Below are 12,604 nucleotides of genomic sequence, written 5' to 3'. Positions count from 1 at the left end.
ATGAAATTCCTGTGGGGAGATCCCGAAACAAAGCATGACACAATAGCAAAACCCAAAGCACATCTCTACGAAGAACAGCATTAGAAAAGCAATCATTTTGTGCAAGCAAACCAACTGGGTGCTGCATCAAGCCATGATAGTGCTCTAACACGCATTATATAACATATCATGTGATATACGTGATATTTTGCATCCGATCTCCGGACCTTACCCCACTCATATGGAAAATGGCGCTGACCGAACCAGGTGTGAAGGTGCATCTGGCCCCTACGCTGGATCCTTTTAAAGGTTCAGGGATGGTTTGGGGATCCAGAAAGCTTTTTTTTTTTTTTTTTTTACTTTCAGGGTGGTGGGGGGGGGGGAGAATTTCTGTAACTTGGGAAGGTGGGGTGGGAAATATGACGGGGAGGATAGCGATAGGGGGTATGGCAGTGGGGGGATCTCTGTCACTTGGAGCGTGGGGGGCCAGGTTATATTTGTGTTTTATCTTTAGGGATGGGGAAGGGGGACCTGGGCTGTCACCACATTGTTCTATTTTATTTTATTAACATTTTGACTCCTGGTCTACATCCCTGTTTGCAAGTGATTTTTTTTTTTTTTGGCCAGTGGCCCTTTAAGGCAATGGCAGTCCCATGAGGTTATGGCCGCCATCGCGTTAAAGGGCTGCTTGCCATGTTCTTTTGTCCTGCAGTGTTTGGTATTCAGACAAAACAATGCACCATACAGCTGCAATGCTTTTTCTGGAGAGGAGGCCCCATTATTGTGGTGACACGCTCCTCCCCCCCCCCCCCCCGCGATAGTGGGACCCCTCCCACGATAAAGCAATGTAGCTTAGTGCATCCAGGGACACATTTTTCTGTTTTTAAAAAACAATTTTGAAATGACCTTGTATGGTCCATTATCGCAGAGCAATAACTGAGCAGATAAAAGAGATCTAGAAATCAGAAGAGACATGAGGTAGAAGTCTTGGAAGAAAGAGATACATGGAACTCACCTATTTTCACAAAGTGGCATTTAGCATCCCTACGTGTTAAGGCAAAGCACTAGAATTTAGAAAAATATTCACAAACCCTCTTTATTCTAGATACCAGTGCTGCCGCTCTCAGCAGCTACAACTGACGATGTGAACGGATGTTTCCATGGAAAAGCAAAGTATGCCATGGTACAGGACCTGAAAAAGAAACATGTCTGGCCCTAAAACTTGCCTTCTGAGCAAGAGTTCATTTGGGATGCAAGGATCTAATTTTAAATCTCCTTTCGCTTGCCTGTGGATTGCACATGCACTATTGCAACCCTATATTATATCTATCCAGGGCAGAGTAGTGCAAACATCCACCATGCATAGAAGACAACTGTACCTTTTATATTATTTCTAAGGCATCTGGACAAAAATATCAATCACCCTGTATCTCTAAAAAAACAAACAAACAATGTTGCTGCTTTGTCATTACTTTATAATATTCATTCAGTAGCTACCTACAATTGATTTATACTGCTGAGCGCTGCAGGGTTAGCAAGAATCACACATTCTGTCCCATTCACAGGGCTGGATAGCTCAATAAGGGCTGCGATTTCATAAACAACATCACACAGACTTCACGAATCCATCAAATCCAATTCCATTTGAGTAGGGTCTTTCATTTTAGATTTCACTTGGGTTTCATAAAAGTCATTATTTGGTGGGTTTTTTTTTTTTTTCACATTTTCACCCTACTTGAAGAATTCAGTTTTGGTCCCACTACAAAATCCATGAGAAGTTCAGGCTCCTCTCAACTACCTTCTCAATACCGAGTCACCTACATATATACCCCAATTTGATCACAAGGCTTTGTTTCCTTGCACAACCTCTCTCACTGCCCCCTTCCCCACACCCACTCTCTCTCTCTCTCTCTTTCTGCACAGGAGGAGAGGCTAAGTGGTGCTCCATATGTCTGTCCAGGAAAAATAAACTCTGATATTTTCCAAGAAAAATTATTTGTTTTGCACCAATTCTTCACTCTTTTTTGTAATAAAGTACTGTAAAATTTATGGAAAAAGTAAAATAAAATAAACTGAAATGAAGGGCCTTACATCATGTGAGCTAATCTGTGATCCCGGTATGAGCTAAACTGCACCTAGAAATTCCAGGGAACTTGTAAGGGAGAGTCTTAGAAGATTCTTTTAAATAACATCTTAGCTCTAAAACTTTTTAATTTGTGGAGGGTGAGTACTATTGTCTGCTCTGCATAGATCTGTACAATTCACATAGGGCCAGATTTTAAAAGCTTTATGCGCGTAGAGTGCCTTAAGCTTGCCGGGCCTATTTTATAAAGGCCCGGCGACACACGTAAAAGTTCCAGGACGCATCTAAGTCCCGGAGCTTGCAAAAAGGGGTGGTCCGGGGGCAGGGGCGAGGCCAGAGGCCTCCGACACAGCGGCCATTTGCCGCTGTGTTGGATTATCGCGTGTCGGCAGGCTGCTGGCGTGCGCAACCTGTGCCTGCCTCCAGGCAGGCGCAAAAGGTTTGATAAGAATTTTGTGTGTGGGGGTTAGGTTAGGGGGAAGGGAACGGGGGAAGCCCGTGGGCATTGGCCCGCGCAAGGTACACCAGTGCGCACCCCTTTGCGTGCGCCGACCCCTGATTTTATAACTTGAGCGTGCAAGTTGTGAAATCGGGCGTAAATGTGCGCGCTGGGTAGCGCGCACATATGTAAGCCCGCCCGCAGGTCTTAAAATCTACCCCATAAAGAACAGTTTTCTTTTAAGTGCTGTAGACTGAAGACTGCTGTTTCTCTGTGACGACTCCTTGGTAAATAGTGTTAAAATAGCAGTCATCCACTTGCGTGATAGGGGCAAAGGACCAACTGGTACCATTTTGAAAAATGGTGACTGCTGGGCCCAGAGTCTAGGAGCTGCTCTGGGCCCCCACTGGATCACCAGGGACTCATTTGTGAGTAAGGGGAGAGTCAGTGGATCCGGGGAATGGTTTCTTGCAAGGGTGGTGGGGGGAGGGAGGACAGGGGCTCTGTATAGACCACCAGTATTTTTAGCTACTTTCGTGGTAGAGATGGGGGCTTAGTTGGGGCTCTGGGCACCTTTATGACAGGGCATTGGGAGTTGCTTCCTGGGAAAGTTAGCTACAACTTTAGAGTTGTAGCTAACTTCAAATAATGTACCTTGAGATAACTCCGCTTTGAAAATTAAAGCTGAAGTCTGTGTGTACTTTCTATGTTTCAACTTCATAAGAACATAAGAAATTGCCATGTTGGGTCTGACCGAGGGTCCAGAAAGCCCAGCATCCTGTTTCCAACAGAGGCCAAACCAGGCCACAAGAACCTGGCAAGTACCTAATCACTAAGAAGATCCCATGCTACTGATGCAATTAATAGCAGTGGCAATTCCCTAAGTAAACTTGATTAATAGCAGTTAATGGACTTCTCCAATAACTTATCCAAACCTTTTTTGAACCCAGCTACATTAACTGCACTAACCACATCCTCTGGCAACAAATTCCAGAGCTTTATTGTGCAATGAGTGAAAAAGAATTTTCTCTGATTAATCTTAAATGTGCTACTTGCTAACTTCATGGAGTGCCCCCTAGTCCTTCTATTATCCGAAAGCGTAAATAACCGATTCACATCTACTCGTTCAAGACCTCTGTCATATCCCCTCTTAGCTGTTTCTTCTCCAAGCTAGGTATCACAATACTAAGGGCAATTTAAAGTACAACTCCCTATATCACTGTATCAACATATCACAAAAATAGAGAGACATATAACATCAATATAATATTTTATTAATATAGAAAAAACCCCCTTTCTATAACCCTACATAGACAAATTTTGTCTATGTAGGGTTATAGAAAGGGGTTTTTTTCTATATTAATAAAATATTATATTGATGTTATATCTCTTCTCCAAGCTAAACAGGCCTAAGCTCTTCAGCCTTTCCTCATAGGGAAGCTCTTCCATCCCCTTTATCATTTTGGTTGCCCTTCTCTGTACCTTCTCCATCACAACTATATCTTTTTTGAGATGCGGCAACCAGAATTGTACACAGAATTCAAGGTGCGGTCTCACCATGGAGCGATACAGAGGCATTATGACATTTTCCGTTTTATTAACCATTCCCTTCCTAATAATTCCTAACATTCTGTTTGCTTTTTTGACTGCTGCAGCACACTGAGCCGACGATGTTAAAGTATTATCCACTATGATGCCTAGATCTTTTTCCTGGGTGGTAGTTCTTAATATGGAACCTAATATCGTATAACTACAGCAAGGGTTATTTTTCCCTATATGCAACACCTTGCACTTGTCCACATTAAATTTCATCTGCCATTTGGATGCCCAATCTTCCAGTTTTGCAAGGTCCTCCTGTAATGTATCACAATCCGCTTGCGATTTAACTATTCTGAATAATTTTGTATAGGCCACAAATTTGATAACCTCACTCCTTGTATTCCTTTCTAGATCATACATATATATATATATATATATATATACATACACATACACACACACACACACCGGTCCAAATACAAATCCCTGAGGCACTCCACTGTTTACCCTTTTCCACTGAGAAAATTGACCATTTAATCCTACTCTGTTTCCTGTCTTAATCAGCTTGTAATCCACAAAAGGACATCGCCTCCTATCCCATGATTTTTTAGTTTTCTTAGAAACCTCTCATGAGGGACTTTGTCAAATGCCTTCTGAAAATCCAAATACACTTCATCTACTGGTTCACCTTTATCCACATGTTTATTAACCCCTTTAAAAAAAATGAAACAGATGTTAGGCAACATTTCCCTTGGGTAAATCCATGTTGACTATGTTCCATTAACCATGTATTTCTATATGCTCTATGAGTTTAATCTTTAGAATAGTTTCCACTATGCTTCCCTGCACTGAAGTCAGGCTCACTGGTCTATAGTTACCTGGAGCCCTTTTAGAATATTGGCGTTACATTGGCCACCCTCCAGTCTTCAGGTACAATGGATGATTTTAATGACAGGCTACAAATTTTAACTAATAGATCATAAATTTCATTTTTAGTTCCTTCAGACCTTGGATGCATAGCAATCAATCCAGGTGATTTGCTACTCTTTAGTTTGTCAATCTGGCCTATTACATCTTCCCGGTTCACAGTGATTTGGTTTAGTTTGTCTGACTCATCATCCTTGAAAACCATCTCCGGAACTGGTATCTCCCCAAACTCCTCATTAGTAAACATGGAAGCAAAGAATCCATTTAGTCTTTCTGCAATGGCCTATCTTCTCTAACAGCCCCTTTAACCCCTCGGTCATCTAATTCTCCAATCGACTCCCTCACAGATTTCTTGCTTCAGATATATTTTTAAAAGTTTTCATTATGAGTTTTTGCCTCTATGGCCAACTTCATTTCAAATTCTCTCTTCTCCTGTCTTATCAATATTTTATACTTAACTTGACAATGCTTATGTTTTATCCTATTTTCTTCAGCTGGATCCTTCTTCCAATTTTTGAAGAATGTTTTTTGGCTAAAATAGCCTCTTTCACCTCATCTTTTAACCATGACGGTAATCATTTTGCCTTCCTTCCACCTTTCTTAATGCCTGGAATACATCTGGACTGCGCCTCTAGGATTGTATTTTTAAACAATGTCCATGCCTGTTGAACACTTAACCTTTGCAGCTGCACCTTTCAGTTTTTTCCTCATTTTATCAATGTTTCCCTTTTGAAAATTTAGTGTTAGAGCTGTAGATTTACTTATTGTATCCCTTCCAGTTATTAGTTTAAATTTGATCATGTTATGATCACTATTGCCAAGTGGCCCCACCACTGTTACCTCTCTCACCAAATCCTGCGTTCCACTAAGAATTAAATCTAAAATAGCTCCCTCTCTTGTTGGTTCCTGAACCAATTGCTCCATGAAGCAGTCATTTATTACATCCAGGAAATTTATGTCTCTAGCAAGTCCTGATGTTACATTTACCCAGTCAATATTGGGGTAATTGAAATCTCCCATTATTATTTTACTGCCAAATTGGTTAGCTTCCCTGATTTCTCTTAGCATTTCATCATCTGTCTGACCATTTTGTCCAGGTGGATGGTAGTATACTCCTATCACTATACTCTTACCTAGGGATGGCATCATACATAAAGAAATAAAGCAACTGTTGACCTTATGCTGGTATTTTCCCTAATCTACACTATAAAATGATGATGCACCCAAAATATTCAAAATGAAATATACCAGGAATAGATGATAGACTTGTGTTTTTAGCCATGTGCTCTCATTATATCTTTCTCTTTTTTTGCCCTGGAAGTTCTTCTTGCTATGTTAGGATTTCAGCTCAATTACAACCAACTTCTACTGGAGCTACAACATCATAAGCTTCTATTTACAACTACTCACAGTTTTTCCACTGTTTTAACCCTCCCCGCCCCCCTACCCCAGCGTAGCCATTACAATAACAGTCCTTGGCCAAAAGCCACAGGACCCAACTTCCTCTAGAACCCGGTCTTGGTGCTCTGTGAATTGAGCCATCAGGTGGCACTGTTGAGCGATGCCTGGGAAAGGGTATGCTGGGACTAAAAATCAGCCCTAGTATTTTTATTCACACCAGCCCTCACGGAGCCTGCTACTTGTGAAGTACGCATCGGCTCTCAATTGTAAGGTGCCATTGGTGGAAAGAGACATTCATAAAAAGACAGAATTGTCATATATTCAAGACATGAGATACCCTTATATTAATTCAGATGCTTTAGAAAATTATATGTGAGGACTAAACTATTGTTCTTCAAAAATGCCAATATTCTAAGGGACATGTGATTCACACTCCCAATACCTCTTCCATCCCAAGGGGTCTCCATCTCACACCCCTATCAAACACACATTTTCACTTTTCCCAGCTCATTGAGCTGCTCAAGATGAGTTACTCAGTGAACACAGGCACCAGGCACTGATTCACTCCAGGTCTCGGACCTTCTTCCAGAAAAATGCAGGCTTCCCCAGAAACTCTGGATTTCAATGGATCACTCCTTATATCAAATCAACTCCTTCTCCTCCTTTTTCCCAGCCATTTCCTCAGAGGGAGGAATTGACTCTTCCACTCCTTAGCTCATGGACATTTCCTTAGAGGGAAGAAACTCTTCTTCAGCTCCAAAGACTCGGGCCTCTTTCCTTGAGGGGCAAAGCCCTGCAAGGCCCACTCCATACCAGAGTGATCCCTGGGCCTTCACCAGCCCACAGGCTGGCTACTTCAGGCTCCCTACATCCTGGAAGTCTCTCTCTCCCCACCTCCAGCCTGCCAAATGGACCAGAATTTATATGTTGCTAGGCCACCAATCATACTAACCCATCCTCTTAAGGGAAAACCCACAACAAAACTCTGGCAACTTCAACTTAACACATCTCCATAATGCACAATGTAAACCATTGCTCTACATTACAGCAATCGTCATCCAGTGGTCAGATGGTAGAAAATAAATGCAGGTCCAATAAACAATTCTTTTTAAAATACCTCAAAACCAAAACACCCCGGGTGTCTCCCCCACCCAAAAATTTCTTGTACGACTAGATGTGGGTGAGTGCATGAATTGGAACTCGCCCACATTCCTAAATAGCGTGCGCTATTTGCAAATAGTGAATGTTATTCAGAAATACTACACATTAAAAATAATAAAAAATAAAGCATGAAATTGTATGTTTTTTACTGTTGTTTCATTTTATAAAAGACATAATGCGATATAGACAATGCTGTTGAATGGCTATGTCATTTCAAACAAATCAATCATCTAATAAATGACAGAACTACCCATATTGTCTACACAGTAACCACGGGTGCTGCAGTCACCCCTTCATTTCCATTTTATTTGGTTTTCATGACATTTCTCATTGCTTTAAAGTTTACCCAATATTCAATGGTCAAATTCTTTTCGAAGAAGATGGCACAAAAATTGCATCTGGCATGTTTCAGACTGTACAGTTGGGAGACCTGGGATAGGGCTCCTTGTTTTAATTCCTTGCACATTTTGTCTAATCTACTTTTCAATTTCAGTTTCAAAAATTACTTGTAGCATTATTCAGTGCAGAATTTGGAGAATCAAAGTGGAACAACGCTGTTAGTTTGCATAATAGCCAGAATGCTCTTGAGTTCACACTCCTGTGAATATTTGGAACCAAAATTTTGAGAGCAAATAAAAGTTTGGATACAATACTGGTATTCTGTATATATGGACATTACTTTTTATTGAGTTAATAACCAAAGTGATTCCTAAATCAATTGAAATCCCAGGCTGGATCTTAATTGTATAGTCACATATTTATATAATATCCACTATGTAATGATTTATTCCATTAGATTGAATTTTATTCCTATTGTTTATGGCAACCTAAATTATTCACTGTCATAACTTATCACCATAATAATTCACATGCCATTTATTTCCATTAAATATTTCAAACTCATCTTAAAACTACCTGACAATGTTTCATGCACAGTTAGATATTTCCCTATAGGTAAAGTAGCATTTTAAAAAAAATCAAATTCCATAATGTGCTTTTTTATTTTCAAATGACCTTCTTTTACCTTTTCTTTTTCATTCCATAGGAACATAGATCCTGATATTCTAAAAAAGTGGAGATCCTAAATTTAGGCACCTATTTTCAGCTGAACTTAGGGCCCTAAATTTTCAGCTGAAAATAGGTTCCTAACTTAGGGGCCTAAACCAGAATCCTAAATTTAAGCCTGCTATTCATTTGACTAGATTTAGGATCACAAGGTAGGTGCTCGGTGCTGAAAATCTGTGCTAAACATTTAACTTTTTCCCCCACCTATGTCGCCACCCACCTTTTAGGCTAAACATTTTAGGGACCTACTGAATCTAGGAGCCAAAATGTAGGCACTCAGCCCTAGAGAATTTTCAAAATGGCTAATTTAGGAGCCTAATGCTCAAAGTTAAGCCCCTAAACTATTTGAAAACTGGTCTCTTAGTAGCCACTTTTCAATAGAGCTTTGTCACAGAGCCTATCGTGCACCCTGTGAGTACCTGGCTAAGCACGGCTGAACCTGACTAGTGCTGGGATGAAAGATCAGAAGAGAATACCAGGTGGCTGGTTGGGGAAATTAATGGTCCAGCTTAGTAGACCAAATTCACAAATGTGAATCCTGTACACTGTGTCAACCAGTTGAGATTTAATTACACATGCTTAAAAAAAGGAGAACTATTTTGAAGATGGGGCCATTTTCTCACTAATCCACGTGTTGACTATTTAAGCATTTGCAAATGGTAATTCTACCACTTTTTAATTTCTTCCACTCAAAGCCAGTAAAGATTTTCAGCTGTTTCATGCTTGACTCATGTGTTAAATGCCTATTCTGCAGAATAATTTCATTATTCTTTATTGGATTTCCTAAATCTTTATTATACCTTCATGTAAAGCAGGGCAATCAAAACTACATTCTACCCTATACTACAAACAAGTGCAAGCTCCCTAGGGTCTTATAGCATGTACAAGTTGTTTGAAAGAAAGATTCAATGAATTTTAAGTTATTTCTAATTACTGTGTGGCAGCTATGCCATTCCCTGTGGTAAACAAAGTATAAAAGTCTGTGCAGGCTAGCCTTTTTCTATCCCACAGCTTTAGATTCCTTCTCAAAAGGTGAGCCTTGAAAATATGTCTGTGTAGGAATAATTTAAGGACAAATTTGTTAAGGTTAAAGTTAAGTGTAGCATCATGCATGTACCATGTTCCCCTACCTATCGCACTATTGGAGACCAAGTGATTTCAGGGTCCTTCAATCAAATGTATGACAAATATGAGGGACTCAATCAATGGTAACTCACCACTCTTTTTATACAGGATGATTTCTGTCTTAAATTCTCTCTTCTCATCCAGGGCCTTCTGGATCTGAATCTTCAGTTGCTCACTGGTTTCCAGCCCATATAGGAACTTACAGGCACAACTTTTCTGCATCACCTCAGCCCGAGCATAGCCTGTGAGGTCACAAAATCCATCTGAGCAGTACACGATAGGGAACAGGTTAAGTACCTGAGCATTCCCAAGTACAAAGTTGCTATCTGGAAGAGAAAGAAGAAAAATATTTTCACAATTTCTTAGTGGTTTGCTTTATAGCTTCAGGACTTTTGTAAGACAGCGATAACACAAACAGTGTGTGCATTAGAGACAAATACCCACATGGTCAAACACATAATGCCTTCAGCACTTTAGAAGTCTCTCAAAACAAACTTTGTTAAAGATAAGATTTTTCATTTTACAGCATCTGAACATAACTGGTGGTGTTTTGATATGAAGTGTAATGTGCAAACAACAAATTCTAATTTATACATTCTACTACACATAGACAAAGTATGATATATCAAATATATAAAACAGGAGGTACATTGCAAAGATATAAGATGTATTTATACAGTGAATTTGATATTTTATTCACCTGCAATACAAAATAAAAAAATATCCAATTTAAAAACTTCTTTATTAAGAGTGGTTGTACAAAGAAGGCACTTTGATTTCCCAGACAAAATGGGACCATGCAGTAAAATGCTTCAGTGTGTGCCTTTTTGATATCACACTGTGCTTTAGTCTCACAGATAGAGCAAGGACAAAACAATCTGGGGGCAGAGAAGGGACATATCACTCATTATTAAATTGTCTTAATGTGTTATCATGGGGGGAAACTAGTTAGCCCACAATTTTCTACCTGGAATAACAAGCAGATTTTCACCTAGAGAAAGAAATGTGTTTATGGAAACTGTCTGATTTGTAAGGATATTGTGTATAGGGGTGCCAGTGATATTGTTCTATGAGGGCACATTGATAGCATTAATAAATACATCTTATATGTTTGCAATGTACCTCAGAGTCACATGGAAGTGTAGGAAAGTCCCATAGGATTCTTTAGTCCATTTGGAAAAAAACAAGCAGTTTTTCATCTGCAGGGAGAAAGCTGTTCATGACAAGTGGCTCACTTTAGCATACCCTGTGGTATCAGTGACAATTTTCTACAAGGGCAAACTGATCAAAACTAAAACCGTGGAGCTATATCATTATGAAGGTCTCCACAGAATTCAATGCAATTTTAATCTGGGGGTTACAGTGCAGTTTTTCATCCATAGACGGCAAACTGTGGAAATGTGGAGACAATGTTCACTAGGTTGTTTGTAAAAATGTGTGTGAAGGACAATATTACAGAAAAAATAACCTTGGAGTTATAGCATGAAATGTGTGACAAGGTATGATATTGTCTGCTGTATGGTAACTTGTTACCCTGGTAGTTTTTTTTTTTTTATCTTAAACACCACCAAACCCCTCCACTCATGAGGAATAATACTTAAAAAATTAATACTTTTTTTAATAATGGGAGTTACTATCAGAGTTTAAGGTGCTCTCTCTGTCCAGAGGCATAGCATTGGGCTATGGAAGAGTTTGCAAGGGGGATCAATAAAAAAAGATGAGTAATAGTAATGGAAATAAGTAAAAAATTGGTATTGAAACAAGTTATATAAAATAATAAAAATAAGTAAATAGTTTGATGGGAAACAGTAAATGACATAAAACACTGTGCTCATTTATGATACTGGTTGAAGTCCATTGCGGGCAAGAGCCTGGAGATTGGACAGAGAGAGCACCTTATCATCTGATACTAATTCCCATTATTACAAAATTAAAAAAGTTTTAATTTTTTAAGTATTATTCCTCATGAGTGGAGGGGTTTGGTGTTGTTTAAGATACATGAGGGGTGTAAACCATTATTGATTTAGATAAAAATCCATTTTTTTTTAATCTGCCAGCTGATTATTGTTACTAGCTGAATATTTGAGAAATTGTGCAAGGGGATACTTGTGACAATGCCTTAAATAGTCAAAATTTTAGGAGTGTGAACTTTGGAGTTACATCATAACTTTAGAGAACAAGTAATTAGTTACCCCAAGATGCTATTGGAAAGTTAAAAGACTTTGATACATGCTGAAGAAACTTGGTCTTAGTCCTAATTATTAGGGATGTGCAGCAGGGACGGATTCGTCCCATTCGGTATTCGTTGGGACCCAAATCCGTTCCACCCGTTCTCGGGGGACCCCAATCCATTCATTAGTTACATATGTATCCGTTTCCCAAAAAAAAAACCACATCCCAACCCTTTAAATTTAATTAACTACAACCCCTCACCCTCCTGACCCCCCAAGACTTGCCAAAAGTCCCTAGTGGTCCTGGAGTGATCTTCTACACTCGGGCCGTCGGCTGCCGGTATTCAAAATGGCGCTGATGGCCTTTGCCCTTACTATGTCACAGGGGCCGACCAATGGCACTGGTAGCCGACAGCCTGAGTGCAGGAGATCGCTCCAGGACCCCCGCTGGACTACCAGGGATTTTTGGCAAGTCTTGGGGGGGTCAGGAGGGTGGGGATTTATTCGTTAGTGATACATTGTTTTCATGGGGGTTTGCCATACATTTCGTGACCCCCACGAATATAACGAATATGGCATATACGTTGCAGATTGCCAATAAGTTGCAACCGAATGCTTACCTCTACTAATTATTCACAATGGGGCAGATTTGCAAAGGCTACACGTGTAACCTGAAAAAATTTGCCCCTGCACGCGCCGAGCCTATTTTGCATA

At 39.9% G+C, this 12,604-nt stretch overlaps 1 protein-coding gene across 1 annotated transcript in view; it reads right to left on the bottom strand.

Moving 5' to 3' along the window:
- LOC115093843 (potassium voltage-gated channel subfamily H member 8-like) overlaps nt 1–10,039 on the bottom strand; it is a 783,142-nt gene extending 773,103 nt beyond the window's left edge. The window contains exon 1 of the mRNA XM_029606179.1: nt 9,812–10,039. Within this exon, the coding sequence (XP_029462039.1) occupies nt 9,812–9,941 (130 nt within the window). The 5' untranslated portion in view covers nt 9,942–10,039. The remainder of the gene's footprint in view (nt 1–9,811) is intronic.
- Between the last annotated feature and the right edge of the window lie 2,565 nt (nt 10,040–12,604).

Source organism: Rhinatrema bivittatum, chromosome 6 (assembly GCF_901001135.1).
Source record: "Rhinatrema bivittatum chromosome 6, aRhiBiv1.1, whole genome shotgun sequence".
NCBI lineage: Eukaryota > Metazoa > Chordata > Amphibia > Gymnophiona > Rhinatrematidae > Rhinatrema > Rhinatrema bivittatum.
This window is presented reverse-complemented; position numbering and strand designations above follow the sequence as displayed.